General features: G+C 43.2%; 1 protein-coding gene across 5 annotated transcripts in view; it reads right to left on the reverse strand.

The window, feature by feature from the left end:
* Positions 1-25,523, reverse strand: part of cacna1c (calcium channel, voltage-dependent, L type, alpha 1C subunit) — a 238,693-nt gene that overhangs the window by 47,025 nt on the left and 166,145 nt on the right. For all 5 annotated transcript variants that reach the window (XM_080757917.1, XM_080757916.1, XM_080757918.1 and 2 more), the window contains 15 exons: positions 24,264-24,415; positions 21,331-21,532; positions 18,391-18,511; positions 17,138-17,252; positions 15,195-15,318; positions 14,787-14,838; positions 14,498-14,630; positions 12,382-12,511; positions 11,576-11,635; positions 9,633-9,739; positions 3,092-3,179; positions 2,038-2,145; positions 1,055-1,107; positions 727-873; positions 212-413 (listed from right to left, as the gene is read on the reverse strand). In XM_080757917.1, coding sequence (XP_080614043.1) covers positions 212-413; positions 727-873; positions 1,055-1,107; positions 2,038-2,145; positions 3,092-3,179; positions 9,633-9,739; positions 11,576-11,635; positions 12,382-12,511; positions 14,498-14,630; positions 14,787-14,838; positions 15,195-15,318; positions 17,138-17,252; positions 18,391-18,511; positions 21,331-21,532; positions 24,264-24,415 — 1,794 coding nt within the window. The remainder of the gene's footprint in view (positions 1-211; positions 414-726; positions 874-1,054; positions 1,108-2,037; positions 2,146-3,091; positions 3,180-9,632; positions 9,740-11,575; positions 11,636-12,381; positions 12,512-14,497; positions 14,631-14,786; positions 14,839-15,194; positions 15,319-17,137; positions 17,253-18,390; positions 18,512-21,330; positions 21,533-24,263; positions 24,416-25,523) is intronic.

The following is a 25,523-nucleotide window of genomic DNA, read 5'->3' on the forward strand; positions in this document are numbered from 1 at the left end:
GTACCTGATGATAATGTTTTAGGGGGCAAAAGAAATATCACGGCATAACCTCTTTAAAAAAAGTATATAATCAAAGATTGATTTTGCATACATTTTCACCATAAAAAAGGCAAAGTATAAAATGACGCACGCACGCGCACACACACACACACACACACACACACACACACACACACACACACACACACACACACACACACAGAGCACATACCTGGTTCTTGTCCAGCTCACAGTTCTTGTACTCCTGCTCGCCCTGCTCCTGGAAGGTGACGATGACGAAACCCACGAAGATGTTCATCATGAAGAAGGCGATGATGATGATGTAGATGATGAAGAAGATGGAGATGACCACGCGGTAGTTGTAGACGGGACCGATGTCCTCCGCGTGGGAGTCGATCGCCCGGTACAGGAGCCTGAGAGAGAGAGAGGGAGAGAGGTGAGCCAGTAGGATACGACAGCAGTGACAACATAATGTAACATAATGTAACATAATGTGTGTGGGGAGGAATCAATTGGCGTAATGGAGGAAAATGGGTAAAACATAATACTCTAATTTAGTTTCAAATAAAAGAATGAAAGGGAGAGAGAGTGCGTCCGTGCGTGCGTGCGTGCGTGCATGCGCGTGCGTGTGCGTGTGCGTGTGCGTGTGTGCATGCGTGCGTGCGTGCGTGTGTGTGTGTGTGTGTGCATGCGTGTGTGCGTGTGTGCGTGCGTGCGTGTACCCACCCGGGCCAGCCTTCAAAGGTGGACACGGCGAACAAGGCCATCATTCCCTGGAGGACGTCGTCGAAGTTGAAGTCACTGTTCTGCCAGTCGCGCACCGCCCGCTCTGGCTTCCTCACGTCGCCGTCCTTGAACTTGATGTAGTAACCCCTGCATGCACACACACACACACACACACACACACACACACACACATCTGCCGTTACAGTCGTCGGTCCTGTTCCGTTTACCGTCCTGCTCCCGTTCCACTAACATGAGTTCCGGTTTGCCTGATTCCATGTGAACGCAGCATAAATTAAAATCCAATACAATTAGGAGCTGATATACTGACCTGCATTCGGCTGCTGTCTGCTTGGACTGGTCAGTGCAGTAGAAAAACTTCCCCTGAACAAAATGACAACATTCACAGGTTGAGCCATCAAGCATTTCATTCACACACTAATGTATCCCCCCCCCCCCCCCCCCCCCATTCAATATTTTGGATGGAGAGATATACATACTGTACATTAATTTCATTTTCAATACTTTTCAATTTTAGAGACCAAAAAGTATGTTTTCGTGTGGATGGGAGAGTGAAACATAAAGGAAAATGTGCGTCCCACATAAGATATATACCAGTAAGACGAGGCGTCTGAATTCTGTACTGGCCATTATAAGGAGCATGTCTTGAGTGTACAGGGTTTGATGAGGTCAGATCAACATAATGGAATGTCAGAACAGGTCAGCTCCATATATGGAGATCTAAGGGTGGCAGTGGGGGACATTCTCTTGAGTGTACAGGGTTTGATGAGGGCCCAGGAAGGGGCCGGGCCTTAATTTTCAGGCCTGTTGAGAACTCTAGTTTTCGCCGGCTGCCGGGCGCGGCTGCACTAATTACTTTGGGGCAGGCCGTCTAGAGTTTGAATGGACAGGTATAAATAAGTCACAAGGGAAACATCGAAGAGGAAGGATGGATGAGGAAGGATCAACATAATGGAATGTCAGTACAGAACAGGTTCTGACATATATCCATATATGGAGATCTAAGGGCTTGAGGTCAGACGTAGAGTTGCTGGCCAATATTGATGACATCAGGGATCTCCATATATGGGCTTAATGGCGACAGCAGGTTTCATTTACTATGACATCATATCAGTGATCTCCATCCCTGATGATGTCATGTGATGTCACCAGAACAGGGCTTTCACCATGTATGGGGATTTTGAGTGACTGACTGACAAAAATGTACGATTTCATAGTAAAGTAACCTAACATCAATCTTTCAAACAGCTGTACTCAACCACACCCCCCTTCTCTCTCTCTCTCTCTCAGTACCTTGAACAGCTGGACTCCTATGCATGCGAACATGAACTGCAGCAGGGAGGTCACTATGACGATGTTACCGATGGTCCGGATGGCAACGAACACACACTGCACCACGTGCTGCAAAAAAACACACATACACCCAGAGTTATAGCGTGTGTGTGTGTGTGTGTGTGTGTGTGTGTGTGTGTGCGTGTGTGTGTGTGTGTGTGTGCGACTGTGCGCGGGCGTGTGTGCGTGCGTGTCCAGGTAGCTCCACTCCTGACGTGTTCATTACAGGTTCTATCAAATGGAATTGGCAAAGTGGGTGGTCTGAGGACCCGCTATGTGCTTTCCCAAGGCGCCATTTGTGCTATTCTGGGCAAGATAGCAATTATAGGGAAAAAGTGCACCAACACGCCCACGGGCACACCTTCAGCCGCAAATAGAGGATTTGGCATAATGTCTAGTGGGTAGTGTGTAGAAATACACAATTCACGGGTTGTGTGGGTATAGTGCTAGCAGGTAAGATAAGGCCCTGTGTGTGCAACAGTGATTATCTAGTTTCTATGCATGCCCAAGTGTGTATAGAGCGTCGCAGTCCCCCCCCCCTTTCAGAACGACGAGTGGCCCAGGAAATGAACCGCAAAGTATTTATTTAAAGACGGTTACGCCGCGGACAAAGCCAACTCGGATCGTGACAAATCATGACAATGAACACAATGTTTTGGGGCCGATCAAATCATTAGAAAGAAGAAAATGAAGGCAGGAGACAACACTATTTGTTTTGTTTTCCTTCTCATAAATGATTTGATCGGCCCAAAACATTGTGTTCATTGTCATGATTTGTCACGATCCGAGTTGGCTTTGTCCGCGGCGTAACCGTCTTCAAATAAATACTTTAAGAAAAGCCTATGAGGAAAATGTATTGCGATTAATTTCCTGCAACGCTCTATAATCTATATCCATGCACATGTGTATAGAAAGTACATTGTATGACGTGTCTCTTTGAGCGTGTGTGCGTGCGCGCGCGCGTGCGTGTGTGTGTGTGTGTGTGTGTGTGTGTGTGGGGGGGGGGGGTTATAACCTTAAGGCCTTTAGCTCTGTTAATAGCTCTCAGTGGTCTCAACACTCTCAGCACCCTCAGAATCTTCACAACGTTGATGGCACTGGACCTTTAACAGCAAAACACACACACACACACACACACACACACACACACACAGACACACACACACGCTTATTAACACACGCTTATTAACACACGCTTATTAACACACACACACACACAGACACAACACGCACACACACACGCACACACACACACACACACACACACACGCGCACGCGCGCACACACACACACACACACACACACACACACACGCACGCACACAAATACAAGCACGCACACACTCACCCCTACAGTACACACTCAACAACGTAAACTCAACTACAATGTTAAACACAGCCACATCCACTACAACTACAACTACATTATTCAATTAATCAATGTGACCATAACGAGATAGCAAAATGTATTAAATTAAATACGTTCTCACCATAAGTTCAGAAAACAAACAGAAAATAATAATGTTTAGGTCAATTTAGGTTGATATAAATATTAGAATATTAGAAATGCTAGTGTATAGCCTAAATATTGTAACAATGTACTAATTATATGTACCAATTTCATCATCTGTAAATCAATTATTCAATTACATTATTATTATTTACATTATTATAATTACAAAAAATTGTTTGATACATTTCTTGTTGAATGATTAAACATTATTATTATTATTATTATTATTATTGCGACCGCGCAAGGTGGTCGTCGTGGGAGAAAAAAAATCACACCCGTGTGAAGTGAGGGTCGCCCACTGTATTTATATCGGCCACATTTAGTGCCCTAAACGAACATTAAAGTCCATAGACTTGGCTGGCAAACGATTTACATCATAAAGGGCCTTTCAATAACGTGAAGCGTGCCTGTAGTTAATTTTCAATGAGACATGCTGTTTTTGCGCGGAGCACTGCATGGGGAGCAGTCGCGGTGTGACAACAACGCAAGCGTATTTATTTACGTGAGCGTGGCCGCGTAAATTTGTTGCGCTGCGCGTGTGCTCGTTTCGTGCACACGCCCCCCAGACCTGGGTTCTGTTTAGCTTTTTATTTTACGCTTGCGTTGTTGCGCCCCCTGGAGGAGACCTCCTGTGTCTGCGTTCCTCGCTTCCTGTTTGAAAGGCCTTTATGTGTTCTAAACAAACATTAAAAATCCCATTGGCTGCCATAAGATGCAATCTTAAAAGCCATGCATTGGAGGGGCTATAGCGCCCCTCAACAATACTAATAATTGTAGTATATATAAATAACAGTAGTAGTAGTAGCAGGAGTAGTAGTAGTAGTAGTAGTAGTAGTAGTAGTAGTAGTAGTAGCAACAGTAACAGTATAGTCAAAGTAGTAGTATAAGTTTAGCAGCCAGTAAGATGGTACTTTAATGTACTGTTGAGATAAAATGACATTCCCAGCTCAATATCAATGAACTGCAGCTCAATAACTCAGTGAGTGAATTTGAGAGGAAAATAAACCAGTTAACCAACCTGAACCATAACAAGACTATGCTTTTAACAACCAAACTAATTCACCCACTGGCAGCAGTCATGGAAGCGATGGTGGTATAGTATTATTAGTATAACGGTGGAGGTAGTACTGTATAGCCTCGGCCATGCAGGAGGCGAACCCGGGTTCCCCCCCATTCCAAAGGCACAGACAGTACTTGACTGACTGGGGGGGGACCTCCATACTTGCAGAGGTTACCCATACACACCGCTACCGGGAGGCGAACCCGGGTTCCCCATTCCAAAGGAACAGTACGTTACCAGTCGACTAAAGAGCCACGGCCCGATAGGCAAGTGGTAACGCAGCACCGTGTAGCCTACAGTACTGCAGAGTACTCCATAAAGTAAAATGGATGAGTTAGTAGCAGCTAGTATAGCCTCTATAGTAATGTCCATGCCAATGAAGCAGTATAGTGCTTCATTGATCCCATGGTGGGATCAATATAACACATATAACACTGAGCTACAAGCAGTGGGACGACAAGCATGTCTAAAATACAGAGTACAGCGTACACTCAACGATACTCACAGACACACACAAAGACGAGAACAGGCATTTTTTACAGACAGAGAGAAAGTTGTTAGAACTGGAGAGGAGGTGTCAGTATACAAGGTGAGTGAGCGTTCATTTCTAACAGAAGTGATTTGAAGGAAAAAAGTGTTTTTTTCACGGCTTTCACTGAAAGGGATACCTCGACAATTAAATTTTTTTGTCCGTTACGTGTATACTGTAGTAGGTAATTCATAATTGAAAGCAAAGGGGTGCTAATACGGTAGTTTCTTGTTAAAGGGCCACTTCACCCCTCTCTCGCGACTAGATCTTATTTTAATTATATGTTTGGGAGACAAGAAACACTTTCCTGATGGTTGTTATGTGTGTAATATGTGTTTAACTGTTTTTTAGATATTTTAAAAATATATACAAACATCCCAAACATCATTAAAATAAGATCTGGTTGAAAAAGGGGGTGAAGTGGCCCTTTAACCGGCCACACAGGTAGCTATAGTAGGCTACATTTAGTCTTTTCCCTCGTATTATAAATAGTATATGACAAAGAAACAATTGACAAACAGTCTAAATTCAATATGTGAAGATATCCCTTTAAGGAAGCAACATTTGAGGATAACAGTTAAGGATAATGACATTACCGCATCAAAAAAACATTTGTGTAACATAAAAGGAGTGAGTTTTCACATAAATTAAGGATCCATTGTGCAAATCATAAGTATATCACAGGTCATTTCACAGGAGGAAAGTTGGACGTTTAAAGGCAGTTAAAGGTAGGCTTAGCAAGTGTGGGATACTCTCAGCGACGTCAAGTCTGTGGTGCTTTGTGGTGTTACAGGTTAAGTGTTAACGACAGACAGACAGACAGACAGACAGACAGACAGACAGACAGACAGACAGACAGACAGACAGACAGACAGACAGACAGACAGACAGACAGACAGACAGACAGACAGACAGACAGCAGTTTGACCACTCGAGTATCCCATAACCTGCTGTTCCTTTAACAGGGAAATATTCACGTGATATTACTAAGACCCTGGAGAGTTTCCGCTAACTTTAATTCTGTCGCTTCTATGCTACAGTATACAGTATGCCTTTATGAAGAGAAAGAGCTCCTTTGACAATGAACAGGACAGGAAGGATTCGGAGGATTTCTTGGGGGATCTGTTTTCTCGTGGGCGGGAACGCCTTTTGGTGTTTTAAACATTCTGTTCTATATTAGCTATTGAAAAATAGCAGACCTACAAGCTCCGAGTGCCGCGCTACGAGCTTGTAGGTCTGCTATTTTTGAAAAATCGTGAAAATGTGGCGCACATTTGGAATACTTTCAGCGCGAACACTTTTAACTCAAATCTTTTCTGGGGGGGGGGGGGGGGTCCCTGGAACATCATATTTTCAGATGGGGGTCGGTGGCCAATTACATAATATTAGGAGGTCCTTGACATGAAAATGTTTGAGAACCACTGACATAGAAACATGGGGTTTTCAGAAAACTGTCATGATTTAGAAGAAGGCCTTTGTAGAACCTTTTGTCAGGTCTAAATGGCTTTAAACTCATCAGGGGTTTTGACTGCATGCAGGCACCACTGTCTGAGGACGTTAATCACATCAATCTGCGCATAGATATTATACAACAAACATAATGGACGTGGATAGTGGATACACCATCTGCCGTGTCCATAAAATTAGCTCGCTTGGTTCAGGAGCTAGAGCAGCCCATCTGGGAACCGGTTCCATCCTCCTGTCTGCATGTCCAAGTGTCCTTGAACAAGACCCCATACCCCGAACGGAAGGTTGGTGCCTGGCACGGTTACATCGGCCGTCGGTGTGAATATGCTATTGTGTGTTAAATGGTAAGCAGACATCAGGCTGATGTTGTCATTCAGAGTAGTTTACAGCGAGCAAATAGGACAGCCTGGGACCTGACACCTAAAACTATCTATGCTACGATGTTCAAATAACCGTTTATTGTATGCTTAACGTTTGTGTGCCCTTCACTTTTAACCATTGAACCAGTCCAGAAACATTTACCAGGCAGCGACCTGACAACGTTCAGCTCAATGCCTCCTTCGCCCATCCATTGACCTGACAACATTCAGCTCAATGCCACCTTCGCCCATCCATTGACCTGACAACGTTCAGCTCAATGCCACCTTCGCCCATCCATTGCCAAAGGAACAATTCTGCACTTCTCAGCAGCATCGTACAGTAGCTCACTTTGAGGGGAAACATGTCCATACTGTAGATGTTAACAGTAAACTGTCCAAGGCCATAGGAATACAAAAATCAAATGAGTAACTTTTCCCACAGTTAAATGTGGTTATTAATGAGGACCATGTAGACTTACGTCGAGTAGTCTAGGCTATCGGCCATCAAAGACAGAGTGTATAATATAGTTGATTAAACATTAGACACATCACAGAAATGTAACATAATGCGTCATCAAGAATGCAGTTTAAACATAAGACTGTGAAACGTAATGATGGCCTCACCCCAGTGTGTTTTTTTTTTACACCTGTGTACACAGAGCTGCGACAACAGCATCGGCAAAACAATGTGCATGAGTGTGTTGTGTTGTGCATACAGGTGTGCAATGATGAATCCTAGCATCATTACAGGGGGGGACATTCTGCATCATTACAGGGGGGACATTCTGCGAAAATATCATGCATTCAGCGAAAATATAGCCAATCTACACGCTCACTTGATTGGCTATTTTCACTATTGTACGTACGATGAAGTATATAAGGTTTAAGAGGTTAAACTGTACAGTAAATGTGTGTCGCTGTCCCTTGGTAGAAGGTACAGTACGTAAAGGTTTGATGCCCTTAAGTATACGTGTTTACAACTCTTACAAATGTACACAGGTTTATAAGCTAGAATCAGGCCATTGTGTAATGACATGAAAACATGAATTATGGGTCAAAGAATAAGACAATGGATCAAAGAATGAAACAGAATACGTTGCCACACAACAACTTGATCTGTGGGTGTGTGTGTGTTTTGCAGTACATACTTTGATAAGCTCTCAGCATGTCTAAGCGCTGTAAATGTCACCTCTGAAATGTAGCCAACAGTTGATATACTGTCCACCATTAACAAGTCAACACTGTAAGCCGTTATAACGAATATTTGAAATCGAGAGATGAAAAGCAAACTAAAGGGATTGGATTGCAAATGTTTGCGTACAGTAGACAACTTGCCTGTAAACCAGTGGTGGAAAGAACATAACTCCGTAAATCCTCTAATAAGGGACCTCTATTTAATTAAAGGTAGAGTAAGTGATTTCACTCAAAAAACCTTAGGTTTCGTTTTTGGCTGTGGGACCTAAGCCTTCGTCCAATCAGGATAGAGAGTCAAAAACGAAACCTACGGTTTTTTTGACCCCCAGGGGTTAACTGGGGACTGGGAGGAACTCCTTATATGGTCAGCACACTCTATAGTAGAGAGGATTATCACAACAAAACAAAAAAATAAGTGATATTTGAATTAAGTGAAATCACTTACTCTACCTTTAAGAGTCGGTGCTCTATTAATGACCGGAGCAGTTATAAGCCGGTTTTCAAATACAAGCCTTTTCTTTTCTAAATTCCACGTTTCAAACAAAGGGATGAGCAAATGGCAACGCTCACTGCTGAGTGGTTTAGTTTTCGTTCACTCATGGCACTTTAATCAACATGCTGAGGCTCTTGGGAAGACCTTGTACACAGACAAGACAAGTTACATAACCTAATGTGATCTAGTGTTGAGTGGCCCCAGTGGTTTATTTAAAACACCGGCTCTCAAACTGGGGGTATCTCCGGGGACCGCCAGGGGTCATTTAACCCATTCTGAACGGGAACCCATTTTGGTATTAGCATCATGTTATGCTTTAGCTATTGAAAAATAGCAGATCTACAAGCTCATAGCGCGCCACCGAGTGGCGCGCTACGAGCTTGTAGGTCTTTTTGAAAAATCGACATTTATAATAACATTTTTTTAAATCTGATCTCAGGTCAGAATGGGTTAATCAGACCAGTGTGTGTCCAGTGGAAACAAATTGAATCTGATCTCAGGTCAGAATGGGTTAAGGAGTTGCAGGGAGCAAAAGGAGAGAACTTACTGATCGAGTTAAACTACCGTAATCCTTTTCATACTTTCTACAAGCTCACAATGTGTCACATGACTCACATCGCAATGCGTTGTGTGAGCTTGCAGATCAGCTGTTTTTCTACACAAATCTGTCACAATCAACCAAATACACACAATCAGGTTTTGGAGTCCTTGAAAATGTTTGAGAACCACTGATTTAAAAGGGCATTTCACCACCACTGCCCCGTTAATTTATACAAAACAATTTCATATCGTCTAAAGCTATATAAAGTTAAAGAAAATACTATTATACTAATGAGTTAGAAAATTATAATAATAACAAAAATTAAATAAAATAAAAAGTATTGCAGAAATTGTCAGGCTCAACAAAGGTTGAATGAGATGTTGTGTTGTTTGGATACTCACTGTATTCCAGAGGAGATGAGAGACACACTGACCACCACCAGGTCCAGAATGTTAAAGTAGTTCCTACAGAATGACCCTTTATGGAGGAACGCCCCATATGCTGTCATCTGCACACACACACACACACACACACACACGCACACACACACGCACGCACGCACGCACGCACGCACGCACGCACGCACACACACACACACACACACACACACACACACACACACACACACACACACACACACACACACACACATGCACGCATGCACACACGCACGCACGCACGCACGCACGCACACACATGCGCACGCACAGAGCAAAAAAGTTAGAATACTACTCCATTGAGTAGAATACTATTCATTCAGAATACTATTCATTGTCAGAATATGCCTCTTCGGCGTTTGCTTGCGTGCTAAAAATGTGACTTTGAGAGCTGCTTCGCTGTGCAATGCAACTCATTGCAGAAGACTGTTACGGATGTTCATTGTTGTATTCCACAGAGCAAGTCCTCTCAGACAAAACTTGGCGTTGCATCGTGTCAAGGAGTTAACTATACTGTAAGCCAAGCAGGATCAAAAGAAGCGGCCACGCAACATCCAAAGACCTCTTAACAACTTTACCTTTCCTGCCTACACCAAATCTATTTGGAAAAAAAATGTGCAGATCTACAAGCTCACAATGCATTGCATTGTGAAGCATTGTGAGCTTGTCGATGTGTTACTTATTTTTGGCTAATGTTGTCACGGCGTGAATCAAGAGGGTTAGGACCCAAAACGCAGGACAAAGGCAGGGAGGCAGTGGAAATTGCAGGCGGTTTATTCACCAAAATCCAAACACGAAGAGAAACAAGAACACTGGGAGTCAAAGCACTAGGAGTTCACTAGGAGCATAACACTAGAGACGTACAACAATGATCTGACAAAGAACTGAGTATAAATACACAGGGAAAACAGGGCACAGGTGAACATAACTAATAATCAACACTGGGATAGGCTGGGGAGCTAACAGGACAAGGTGGAAACACTATAGGCTAATCATGGTGAGACAACACAGGCAACAAAAGCAACAGTGGAAACCAGAAAACTAGAAAATAAGAGTACACCAGTGCAAAGTGACTATTTTTCAACAGTTAGTGATACTCACAGGCACTACACCAGAGGGAGCCCTACTGATTTTAAACCCTGCCTTTTTCATAACAATATGGGAAAAACATCATTCCTGTACTCGGCAGCAGTTCAGTGGAATGGCTTGCCTTCCAGCCTCAAGGTGACCAGTTCCTTTGATAGTTTTAAATCCACATTAAAAAGATGGTTGGCCGAAAACATAGTGTAAATATAGTGTAGAATAGATAAATGGCATAAATGAAAAAAGAAAAAAAGTAAGGGGAAAAAAGAATAGAAATCCAGTTTTATTGGTCAGTTTATATGCATTTTGTCCTGTTTCTTGTTTTTTGTTTTGTTTGTTTTTTGCCTCCTTTTTTGTCTGTATTGTACCTTTTATTGTCTGTTGCTCCCCTTCCCCTTTCCCCAAGAGGACCACAATGGAAACAAGCCTAACAGCTTTCTTGTGAATTTATCCTTTTGAAATATATTTTCAATAAAGTATTCAATCAATCAAAAAAAGGAACCTACAACTGGAACTAAGACAAGGAAAATATAACAAATTCATAGGAAAACAGTAAAGTTAAAACACTAACTAATACAGAACGTGTCACAGAAACGTGACAACATTTTGTTCCCCCAGAATATATAGACGCTGCGGGGGTTCCAGTGATTATAGTTTTGTGGCAGTGCTGGCCCCAAATTGAACTGATAAAAAAAGTAATGAAGCAAGATATTGAAGAGTAATTATCTGATGCCTTGCCTTTGAAGTACTATATACAGCCCAAACATCTACCAAAGTGTGCATTAATTGTGCTTTATGGATATAGCATGAACACTGCACTCTACCTTGAGGATGATCTCAATGGTGAAGAGTCCAGTGAAGACATGGTCTGCATAGCCCAGGATCTGTACACACACAAGTATATGGAGTTACAATGAACTGTATTTAACCCATAGCCCAGGATCTGTACACACACACACACACACACACACACACACACACACACACAAGTATATGGAGTTACAATGAACTGTATTTAACCCATAGCCCAGGATCTGTACACACACAAGTATATTGAGTTACAATGAACTGTATTTAACCCACCAATCTTAATTAGCGATAATTCAATTGAGTTATATACAGCTGTAGGGTACTGCAGCGATTTCCCCCATCTAATTCAAACCCCTTTGCCAAAAAACAGCTGCAAGCTCATATTGTGAGCTTCGACTGTTCAAGTGAGTTAATGTATATATGTATATGTATGTATATTATATGTATATAATCAGTATTATATATAATCAGTGATGAACTGAGAAGAAAAGAAAAGGGGGATTAATGGCTCATAAACAGATTTAAAAGTCATTATAGGGCCATGTCATAGTCTTCATAACATGAAGTTAATCAACTATAGAACTCTGGAGAAAATCCCATTAGGTTTTCTCTCTCGTTGACAGTGATTGTAATCCACTTAGTGCAGTAAGTGCAGCGTGGGTAATTTTGGTCCTAACAAGGACAGCGGCACCACAACCCAGTCTCTCAGTAGCAGTGGCACGTGTGTGCGTGTGCGTGTGCGTGTGCGTGTGTGTGTGTGTGTGTGTGTGTGTGTGTGTGTGTGTGCGTGCGTGCGTGTGTGCGTGCGTGTGCGTGACACCTGGTTCCTGAAGGAGTCGTTCTTCACAGGGTCCTCGGCAGCCAGACTGATGCTGCTCAGCAGAATGAAGAAGAGGATGAGGTTGGTGAAGATGTTGTGATTGACTATCTTATGACAGAAAACCCTGAACCTAGAGAGAGAGAGAGAGAGAGAGAGAGAGAGAGAGAGAGAGAGAGAGAGAGAGAGAGAGAGGGTTGAATTGAATTGAATTGAATTGAATTGAATTGAGAGCGAGAGAGAGGGTGAGGGAAAAAGACACTTGGATCTGCTGTTTAGGTACGGGGGATTCGGAGTCCCTGTGTGGTACTTGGGACTGATGCGCTTGATCAGAGTACCTAAAAAGCAGATCCAATTCATCGCCAAACCATAATAAATATATTGCTCATTGTCATCATGTTCAATACATCTATATTTCATCCATTCATGAGTTGTTCTGTTTTTTTTTTATATTGGAAAAATATAATTGGATTTTTACTCGAGTTGTGACCCATAAGAATTTAATCTCAACCAACTGATTGGGAAACAGTGGACTTAAAGGACCTATATACTGGTGACATCATCGATGGGGAATCCAAGCTGAGAGAAATAGCACACTTTTCTATTCCTGGAAAGTTATAGCGTGCTATAAAAAGAAGCCAATGTTCTCGCATTAATAAGAAATAATATCCTCCTATATTATGTATCTCCGGTCGACAACATGACGGTGTGGGGGAGGGTCTCTGTGCAGCGGAGCGAGGCGAACCGCCTCCAGCTCAACACTATAGCAAGACCAAGGAGATGGTGGTTTCCAAGAGGGTATGGTGCCCAACTCCATACATGGGCAGGTGGTGGAGTTGCAGCTACACATGTGTAGCAGTGCACCTTAACAGCTCGTTGGACCGGTGAATTCACCCTTTGTCAAGTCCCGCCCGTGTTTCTGAAGCCCCGCCTCTTCGCACCCATTGGTTGCCGTTTCGTGGTTTGACAAAAATCCTCTCTCTCCATCCACTACCATTGAAATAACAGGTTTTTTCAGTTGCTTCGTATTGATATTCTGTGAGTTTAATTCTTATTTTAAACTAGGTGTCAGTAAAAAGGTGCAGCACGTTTTAGTTTTATCCAAAAATTCAACATAAACAACGCAGAAGCAGGGCAGAACAAGTCAGAAAGAGCCTGCTGGTTGGTCAGTCAGGGACCAATCAGAAGGCTGACAAAGGGTGAATGGGGCATATAATATATACTGATGACATCAGGAATCGTATTATGGGCATAAAAGGGACAAGGACGGACAGATACAGCTGATCTCCATGTGCGTGCATATCAGCATGCCCATATTGCCAAATTGCACAACAGCACTTTATAAAACTGTTGCTGGTAACGTATTTCTTAAGGATTGCACCGCGCGTGGCACTTTCTTTATCCATAGGCATGTGCGTTGTGGTGTCGGTAACTTTTAACTGTTCTATATGAATTGCACGTCATCATAGATACTATGCATGGGGGCTCTTTTAAAATGTTTGTCCAAGTTTTGTTTTAAGCTTTATTATGTTTCTTAATTAAATAGGTTCTACGTTTTATGTTGCACTGCCAATAACTGAGGGGAAACGGTATTCCATGTTCTTTATGTATGCAAGTACATGGGGAAAAAAAAGACAAATAAAGTGATTCTGATTCTGATATATATGGGCATACACACTGCCTACTAAGTGTCCACTCAACTCATCTGTGCACTGACAGGCAGCTAACCTAGTGGGGGAGTGGTTAGTGGGTGGGGGAGTGATTATGCAAGCCATTAGGGGTGGTGGAGACAAGTATCTATTGTCACACCCATTCCTGGGGCCCAGATCTTTGGAAACTTTGCAGGGCAAATGCTGTACTTTGGGGTTTCCGGTTCAACAAGTTTCAGATATCTTCCTCATTTCTTTTCCAATTTCAACGAACAATACATTATGAAAGCTTGCATTATGTATAGTTTCATAATATGTAAAAAACTGAAAAATGACCATTGCCCCCTTGTATATCAAACCACTGTCCCCGGTCACATATCATGAATCTCCATATATGAGCATAAAAAGGACAAGGGTTACTCTTGACGAAGCCCCGGCAGCACCAGGACTCAGATATTGGTTGTGTTTACTTGTTGGTGTTGCTGAAGACGAAGAAGGCTCTCTGCTCTGGCATGGGGATGGCCTTCTCCTTCAGCTGGACGTCTGTCAGCGGCCGCGGCCGAGGACCCACCGGCATCTCTGGCTCCTCCTCTTCATCAGAACCTGCAGCGCCATGAAGATCACAGGCAGGCCGCTCAGCATGGAGACGTGGTATGGTGTGTGTGTGTGTGTGTGTGTGTGTGTGTGTGTGTGTGTGTGTGTGTGTGCGTGTGTGTGTGTGTGTGTGTGTGTGTGTGTGTGTGTGTGTGTGTGAGTTACCAATGAAGTCATTGGCAGGATACGGATTCTTCTCCTCATCATCCATATTGATCTGAAGGATGGATAGATAGATAGATAGATAGATAGATAGATAGATAGATAGATAGATAGATAGATAGATAGATAGATAGATAGATAGATAGATAGATAGATAGATATTAATTTCATTTACAGTCATACATGCCTGTCGCAGCTAGCATGCAGTGTTTTGTAGCAGTGTTAGTGTGTGTGTCTGTGTGCGCGTGTGTGTGTGTGTGTGTGTGTGTGTGTGTGTGTGTGTGTGTGTGTGTGTGTCTGTGTGCGCGTGTGTGCGTGCGTGCGTGCGTGCGTGCGTGCGTGCGTGCGTGCGTGCGTGCGTGCGTGCGTGCGTGCGTGCGTGCGTGCGTGCGTGCGTGCGTGCGTGCGTACCTTAGTTGCAGTGTTGGTCTCTCCATCAGAGGTGATGGACTTCAGTTCGATCTTCTCCTTCTTCTTCACTTCCTTCAGAGGAGGCTTGTCGTTGTTATGACAACGCTTCTCTGGGCTGAGCGTCCTAAGGAAAGGAAGGAAGGAAGGAAAGAAGGAAGGTGGCATCAGTATTTTTTTTATGAAGAGCCCAATAGGAATAAAACCTCTAACTCTGATAAACCACTTTGACTGTATTTTATAATTCAGCTATTGTGGAAAAACGTGGAATTATTTAGAAAAGGGTTGACTCATATCTTCTCTTTTGGGAGTCTCTAGCATGAAATCGTATTCAAATGGGGGTCCATGGCCAAGTACAATACTGCTCTTAAGTGTATGAATGAATAAATAATGACACTTGTTGCATTACAACCCCAGTGAGAAATGACAAACAGCAGAACTTCACCCACGAGTCACTGGGGGTGTTCTGTGAGCTTATTATAACTTCCTGCATCCATCTCCAGTAATTAAGGAGATGATATATGTATATTGTTATCAATATGTTATTATGTATTGCTTATTTAAATGATGTTCATTTTGTTCTCATGAATCCTATAATCGGTTACTGTACGTACAGTATGGCTGTTACTGTTTTTTTATGTATTTTATGTGTCGTTTTTTATTTCTATGATGTGCTCCATAGTTTGCTCCTCACCACACGCACACAGTGGGCTTGGGCTAATGCCCCATTTGTGGAGGCTGGCCAAGCAGGGGCCATGATGTCCAGTCCTGAATCTATTGAGCGTAGACCACTGTCTCCTTGGGAGGGTGGTGCCAGGGACCTGTTGGTTGGGGTCTGACACCAGGTGTTTGTTTGGGACCTCATTGGACTCCCATTCCCTTTTCCCAGCTGATTTGATGGTGATGTGTCGTTTGTAGCCATCACTATCACTATACACCTGCCCGGTGACTTCAGTTGAACATTAACTACTGTATAATGGCTGTAATTATAACTATAATGGCTGTATAAACTGGCAGCTTTACAGAATTGTGTATCAGCCACATGAACTCCTATAAATGTCCCCATTCTGGGGTGAGCATTTTTGCGGAAAAAGAACATTTACAATCTCGCAACATCAACCAATTTAATATTTGACGAAAATGGCGCAGCAAGCCCCGAAGGGAAATAAATCTTTATAGTTATGGTGCTGGCGAAAGTCTTTAATGTGCACATGGGGAATGGAAATACGTTTTGAGGTAGAAAGCATATCATTTATATTATAAGCCTGGCCCCAGCCCTGAATCACTATACAGTACATTCAGATGATGAAATGAATTGTGAGACACGTCCTATATAAACTACAGTATACACTTAAATATGTTTTATACTTTGTACGTGTAAAAAAAGAAAACTCATGTCATTCACTCTATGAAAAGATATTGACGAAAACACTGGAAGACCTTTGAGAGACAAAGAGGGAGGCAGAAAAATAGACAGAGATAATAATGGATGAGCAAGAGAGAGAGATCTCTCTCTCTCCCTCTCCCCCTCCCTCTCTCTCTCTCCCTCCCTCCCTCTCCGTCTCTCTAGCCCACCACACACAGTCTGCGACCGTGTGCGGCGCGTTGCTGCGCGGCGCCGCCTGGAAAATAGAACTGTGTTCTATCGGCGCGCCGGGCGGCGCGGCGCGGCTCCGCGCGGGGGACGCAGCCGGTGTGTGTCGGGCTTCACTCTCTCTCTCTCTCTCTCTCTCTCTCTCTCCCACCCTCTCTCTCTCCCTCCCTCCCTCTCCGTCTCTCTCTCTGTCTCTCTCTCTTTCTCTCTCTCTCCCTCCCTCTCTCTCTCTCTCTCTCTCTCTCCCCCTCCCTCCCTCCCCCCCTCCCCCCCCCCCCCCTCTCTCTCTCTCTCTCTCTCTCTCCCTCCCTCCCTCCCTCCCTCTCTCTCTCTCTCTCTCTCTCTCTGTTACCGTGCCAGTTTCTTCCTCTCCTTCTCCTCCTCCTCTTCTTTCTGGGCGGAGGTCAGACTCTCGGCGTCAGCCAGGTTGTCCACAGCGATGGCCAAGAAGACGTTCAGTAGGATGTCTGGTCAGTGATTGGTTAAGGCAGGAGCTGACCAATCGCAGTGACTTGTGACTATGGTTGTAAAATGTAGACTACACTACCCAGAATGCCTTTCTGCTGTGCTTCTCCCTTGTGCACGCTCGAGGCAACTTGGTAGTAAACTTCGCCACTTCTCTAGCTAACGATTGTCGACTTTCTTTCTAAACTGAAAATGTGTTATTTCATACTGTACACATAATATGTATCGAAGGTCAAGTATAATATTACTTTCGGTAAAGTATAATATTTCAAATGTTTTCAAATGTATAGAAATCTTTTTTTTAAATAGCAGATCTACAAGCTCACAATATCGGCTAATTTAAAATGGCCGGAATGTACTGTATAAAGGGCTGAAGTGGAGTTGTGTAATAATAATAATCTAAATCTACAACACAATATAGTAACTAAAGTTTTTCAAAATACCGGTAATTGTAGTGAAGTAAAAGTATAAGATTCGAACCCTGAGAAGTATTGAAAATCATAAGTACCTCAAATGTATACTTAAGTATACAGGCTACAGTACTAAATGTACATACTTCTATTACTTCTACTTCTCTTATGTATTATTGAGATTCCTTATTAGGAATAACCCCTTGAGATGCAGGATCAGTGTTGTTTTCGTTGACTAAAACTAAGACGAAAAATGTTCGTCGACTACCTTTTCCACTGAAGAAAACTAAATGGAAACTAAATTAAAACTATGCTATGGTGACTAAAACTAAGACTAAATATACTGACAATTTCGTCAACAATATAAAAACTAGACTAAAATGTTAGGAAGGGACTAGTGGACAACATATCCAGTATAAGTCATTTTACACTTGGTTGCATGCTTGTAGATCGGCTATTTTCAGCAAGTGTAAAATAAGTCATTATGACGGCAACAAGGCCTGCAAAAATACATTTTAGTCGACTAAATCACCTGTAGATTTAGTCGACTAAAATCTTATGACATTTAGTCAACTAAAACTAGACTAACACTAATACATTCTAGGTGACTAAAATGTGACTAAGACTAAGTGAAAACTATTCAGGAGATTATGACTAAAACTAAAATAGAAATTTGCTGCCAAAAACAACACTGGTCCTAACATAAACCTTGCATAAGGGTTAAGGATACAGTTCCCGCAGATGAAGAGGATGATGAAGTAGATGCAGACCAGCATGCCAGGGAACGACGGGCCGCCGTACGCCATGATGCCGTCATACATGACGGAGTTCCAGTCCTCTCCTGTCAGGATCTACAACACGCAACACATGACAACACACTGCATTATGATGCCGTCATACATGACGGAGTTCCAGTCCTCTCCTGTCAGGATCTACACGCAACACATGACAACACACTGCATTATGATGCCGTCATACATGACGGAGTTCCAGTCCTCTCCTGTCAGGATCTACACGCAACACAACACGCAACACAACACGCAACACAACACACACTGCATTCAATACCATTGGTTCAATCTGTCTACACAACACACACTGCATTCAATATGATTGGTTCAGTCTGTCTACAATACACACACTGCATTCAATACCATTGGTTCAATCTGTCTACAATACACACACTGCATTCAATATGATTGGTTCAATCTGTCTACAATACACACACTGCATTCAAAATGATTGGTTCAATCTGTCTACAACACACACACTGCATTTAATACCATTGGTTCAATCTGTCTACACTACACACACTGCATTCAATACCATTGGTTCAGTCTGTCTACAACACACACACTGCATTTAATACCATTGGTTCAATCTGTCTACAATACACACACTGCATTCAATACCATTGGTTCAATCTATCAAAACAACACACTGCATTCAATATGATTGGTTCAATCTGTCTACAATACACACACTGCATTCAATACCATTGGTTCAATCTGTCTACAATACACACACTGCATTCAATATGATTGGTTCAATCTGTCTACAATACACACACTGCATTCAAAATGATTGGTTCAATCTGTCTACAATACACACAGTGCATTCAATATGATTGGTTCAATCTGTCTACACTACACACACTGCAACACAACACGTAACACAACACACACTGCATTCAATACCATTGGTTCAATCTGTCTACACTACACACACTGCATTCAATACCATTGGTTCAATCTGTCTAGTGTCTACACTACACACACTGCATTCAATATGATTGGTTCAATCTGTCTACAATACACACACTGCATTCAATATGATTGGTCGGATCAACACAACACAAGCTGTGTTCATCAATACGATTGGTCGAATCTACACAACACAAGCTGTGTTCATCAATACGATTGGTCGAATCTACACAACACACACAGTATTCAATATATATGGGCAGGCAGGCTATTGATCAAGTCAACACAAAGTAATCAACGATCAGCAGAAGTATTGAACTGATCAACACAATATCACACAATAATCATCAATATAAAGTGCCTATACTGATCAGATCAGGGATTAGATAAAAACATGAATTAAAAATAAATGTCCACACATATTATTATTAATATATTTTTGTTGTTAAGCGGGAAGTAAAAGAATGAATCCTAGATTTAAGAAAGCCCGGCGACAGAGTACATAACAGGTGTTCCTCAAACCACCAGTGCTCATGAGACAGAGAAAGAGTTATGACCAAAAGAATGCCATAAATAATACACGTCCAAAGAGACCCTTTGCATCACTGCACCCTGCAAGCCCACATGCACTGCTGTGTATCTTAACCCATTCTGACCTGAGATCAGATTCATACGAGGTTTCCACTGGACACACACTGGTCTGATGAACCCATTCTGACCTGAGATCAGATTCTAATAATGTCTGTCGTTCTTCGAATTTTTCAAAAATAGCAGACCTACAAGCTCGTATCGCGCCACTCGGTGGCGCGATATGAGCTTGTAGATCTGCTATTTTTCAATAGGTAAAGCATAACATGATGCCGACACCAAAATGGGTGCCCGGTCAGAATGGGTTAATGTCTCCAGTCCATTGCATTAAAGGCCTTTTACATTTTTCAAACCCACCACGACTGAGTGCCTGAAAATGCATAATTTAACGCCATTCTAACTTGACGGGCCTGCCCCAAAGTCATTTGTGCAGCCGGCGAAAACTAGAGTTCTCAAACAGGCTCGAAAATTAAGGCCCGGCCCGGCCCTACCTGGGCCCTCATTAAACCCTGTACATTCAAGACACTGGCCCCCCGCTGCCACCCTTAGATCTCCATATATGGAGCTGACCTGTTCTGCCATATTCCATGTCTTGATCTGACCTGGCGAGGTCTCACGCTGTGCTCTTCTTTCTGAGGCGCGTGAATCTCTCCAGTCAGCTGTCAGGAGCTTGTTGTTTATTTACAGCATGGCTCAGAAAATCATTTCTGATTTCTTTGGTGGGCCCAAGTCCAAAACGAGTTGTACAGAAGAAGCAAAGCACTACTAGCCCATTCTGAACGGGAACCCATTTCGGTGTTAGCATCATGTTATGCTTTAGCTATTGAAAAATAGCAGATCTACAAGCTCATAGCGCGCCCACCGAGTGGCGCGCTATGAGCTTGTATAGGTCTGCTATTTTTGAAAAATCGAAGAACGACTGACATTTTTAGAATCTGATCTCAGGTCAGAATGGATTAATCAGACCAGTGTGTGTCCAGTGGAAAACCTCGTATGAATCTGATCTCAGGTCAGAATGGGTTAAGGTTGATGATGAGGAGATTATTGAGGACGTTGTCGAGTTGCTGTTGTTGTTGTCATCGTCGGAGGAAGACAACGTGAATGTGGAAGGTAATATAATTGACTGTCTTCTATTGACGGTCGGGCCGCTGTGCCAACTGAACTGTTATAAGTTGTAATGCCGTCTGCAAACGTTATATAGGACCTATAGCTATTATGCCTCCTCTGTCTGTTTGTCTGTCTGTCCAGCCATCTGTCCCCTTCGTATATCTCTGTCCCCTCTGCGCCTCTGTGTGTCTCGATCTGTCCATGTCCACTCTCTCACACGTTCCCACACTCACTCTCTGCCACCCTCTCTCGCCCACCGGGCGGTCACCTACCTGGAAGACGGTGAGCAGGGACTGGGGGAAGTTGTCGAAGGTGCTCCGCCTCGTCTCGTCAAAGTTGAACTTCCCTCCGAACAGCTGCATGCCGAGCAAAGAGAAGATGATGATGAAGAGGAAGAGGAGCAACAGCAGAGACGCGATGGAACGCACCGAGTTGAGCAGAGACGCCACCAGGTTGGACAGAGAGTTCCAGTACCTGAGAGAATACAGGGGCATAGTATACGTCATGGAACTACAGTACCCACAATGCATCAGAGACGCCACCAGGTTGGACAGAGAGTTCCAGTACCTGAGAGAATACAGGGGCATAGTATACGTCATGGAACTACAGTACCCACAATGCATCAGAGACGCCACCAGGTTGGACAGAGAGTTCCAGTACCTGAGAGAATACAGGGGCATAGTATACGTCATGGAACTACAGTACCCACAATGCATCAGAGACGCCACCAGGTTGGACAGAGAGTTCCAGTACCTGAGAGAATACAGGGGCATAGTATACGTCATGGAACTACAGTACCCACAATGCATCAGAGACGCCTGCACCAGGTTGGACAGAGAGTTCCAGTACCTGAGAGGACATGGGGAATAGTATACGTCATGGAACTACAGTACCCACAATGCATCAGAGACGCCACCAGGTTGGACAGAGAGTTCCAGTACCTGAGAGAATACTGGGGCATAGTATACGTCATGGAACTACAGTACCCACAATGCATCAGAGACGCCTGCACCAGGTTGGACAGAGAGTTCCAGTACCTGAGAGGACAGGGGCATAGTATACGTCATGGAACTACAGTACCCACAATGCATCAGAGACGCCTGCACCAGGTTGGACAGAGAGTTCCAGTACCTGAGAGAATACAGGGGCATAGTATACGTCATGGAACTACAGTACCCACAATGCATCAGAGACGCCTGCACCAGGTTGGACAGAGAGTTCCAGTACCTGAGAGGACAGGGGCATAGTATACGTCATGGAACTACAGTACCCACAATGCATCAGAGACGCCTGCACCAGGTTGGACAGAGAGTTCCAGTACCTGAGAGAATACAGGGGCATAGTATACGTCATGGAACTACAGTACCCACAATGCATCAGAGACGCCTGCACCAGGTTGGACAGAGAGTTCCAGTACCTGAGAGGACATAGGGGCATAGTATACGTCATGGAACTACAGTACCCACAATGCATCAGAGACGCCTGCACCAGGTTGGACAGAGAGTTCCAGTACCTGAGAGGACAGGGGCATAGTATACGTCATGGAACTACAGTACCCACAATGCATCGCGTAAACAACACCCACAGTACAAGCACTAGTAGGCTGAGGGAACTTAGGCTGTATGAAGATTGTTTGCACGTTTTCAAAGCAGTAGACAGTAGATTTGTGAGTTTTTCTCCTCCGTCCAAAGCCCATTCAATTCATTTAGATTTCCCCAGATATCTCAGTATAGGCAGAGATCTCTGATCCTCTGGCTACACTTTTGTATATTTTCTTTCACATAAGGATTATTTCTCAAAACAATAATGTGAAGCTATGATTCCCTGCTTTCATATGACATGAAAAAAACAAGAAGCCATATATGGCACAGGCCCTGGCAGGAAGCAATTCCTCATTAATGTTTGTATGCTATGCTTTCTATGAATTTATTGCATTCGTATATAGGGCCTAAATGAAAACAAGACCACAAGGACATTTGATGGTGCTATCGCCCTTTTGAAGTGTTTGACTGCACTCTGTTGCTATTTTTTTAACATTTCTGTCTAATAAACTATTCACTAAATCAATTTCTCCTTGCTTTCATCAGAGAACTAATGAAAACAACATTTTCAGATGTGGATCATCCGCAGCCAAACTACCCATCTTTTTGGATGCACCAACTCAACATACAGCATGAGTGTACTGCGTGTATATACTGTGCAAAACATGTACTCTTATGCAACAGTACAGGGAATAATCCCACATATAGGCTTACTTACATTACATTAGAAACTACAGTCTGCTATATTATGAAAGATATGAAGCAGAAGAGACCACAAATCCAAGAAGACAGCTAGCGTACAGTGTGTTGTATAGAGTCCCCCAGTAAACTAAAGTATACAGGGGTAAAGTGGTTAAGTGTTCTTGTTCTCATATAGTGGGAGCTGATGTTTGGCGTGTCGCTCCACCTCAGCATTCCATCTCTCAGGGGTCTAAACCTCAGCATCCCATCTCTCAGGGGTCTTAAGAGGAGCACGTTGTAGAGAGGAGAGACGTTCCTCTCCTCGTTCCTCGGCTGAAACCGACAGTAAGGCATCCCGACATATAGCTACTTATGTACATGTTCTTGTGCTGCGTGCATGGGGCCTGTATTGTACTGTACTGGGGCTGTACAGTACTGTACTGTAGTACTGTACTGGGGCTGGGTGTTATCATGACTTCAAATCAATGTCACAATTATCTCCACCTTTTGCCTCGATTACGATTAATGAACTGTTATTTTTTTGTGTTTTTTGATGCCTGAAGAAGGTCAGTAGACCGAAAGCTTGCAAAATAATGAACCGTTATAAAAAAAAGCGTTCAAAAACCGATATAAAACCGTTATGAAACCGTTAAAACCATTATAAAAACCGGTTTTTACAAACAAACAAACAAACAAACAAACAAACAAACAAACAAACACACACACACACACACACACACACACACACACACACACACACACACACACACACACACACACACACACACACACACACACACACACACACACACACACACACACACACACACACACACACACACACACACACACACACACACACACACACACACACACACACACACACACACACACACACACACACACACACACACGCACACGCACACGCACACGCACACGCACACCATCATATACACACACACACAGCGGTCCCGTCTCTGTACCTGGTGATCTTGAAGATGCGCAGCAGTCTCACACAGCGGAGGACAGAGATGCCCAGAGGAGACATGATCTTGGTCTCCACCAGGATGGTCTCCAGGATGCCTCCGCACACCACGAAGCTGTCGAAGCGGTTGAACAGCGACACAAAGTACGCCTGGAGGACAGCATGGAGAAGACGAGGAGATTTTAACCTGTCTGCCAAGTAATAACCAGCTTAGTTGTACCATAATCCATGCAGAGTTCTCCAACTTTGAGTTAGAAAACTCAAAGTAAGCGGCTGAAAAATTGCGCAAGATTGATTTGAAATGGAATTCGTTTTCCCCAGTGTTCAACAATGATGGTTTGCTTTTGGACAATCGTCCTATTCATTTTCCCAGATGGAGTTCCAAGGGGATTCATACTTTGGGTGATTTATTTGATGTCAATGGTTTACGTTCTTTCCAGAATTTATGTGATATTTTTAACTTGCCTGGTAACTCTTTCTTTTTCTATCTACAATTGAGAACTGCCATGAGGACATACGGGGTTCCATGGCAGACCCCCCTTGCAATGCACCCTTTGCATAGACTTATCTGTGATGTTAGGTCAAGAGGTTTTGTTTCCATATTGTATGATTATTTATTAGAATCTAGTTATGGGACCTTGGCTGTCGATACTGTATGGAGGAATGACATACCAAATCTAGATCCAGATTGGAGCTGGGATACAGTGTGGTCTAATGTTGCCCTATCTTCTAGGAATCCTGATCATCAGCAAATTCATCTAAATTTTGTTCATCGGACATACTTAACTCCCCGCAGATTGTGTGCTATGCGGATTTTAAATAACCATAACTGCACTTTCTGCACTCCGAACACCATAGGTACATTCTTTCATATGGTGTGGGAGTGTCCGGATGTCCTCACATTTTGGAATCTGGTTGCTGCTAAACTTTCGATTATTCTACAAATTAACATTACACCCTCCCCATCTCTATTCTTATTAAACGATGTATCCCAATTGCCTTTAAATAATACCCGTATTCGTGTCTTCTTTGCTGGCGTAACGGCCGCAAAGAAGATGGTTGCTTCGCACTGGAAACCACCTCACACATTGACGTTTCGCCAATGGGCTTTGACCTTTTTAGATATCATCTATATGGAATTGTCAACAGCAAGATTGCACGGAGCGAAAGAAGTAAACATTGATATTTGGTCTGATATTGCAGATATGGTTAAGGACATGATTTAGTCATTGTTATTTATTTATTTTTCCCTATTGCA

The sequence above is a fragment of the Protomyctophum bolini genome (assembly GCF_963924005.1).
Source record: "Protomyctophum bolini genome assembly, chromosome: 23".
Classification (NCBI taxonomy): Eukaryota; Metazoa; Chordata; class Actinopteri; order Myctophiformes; family Myctophidae; genus Protomyctophum; species Protomyctophum bolini.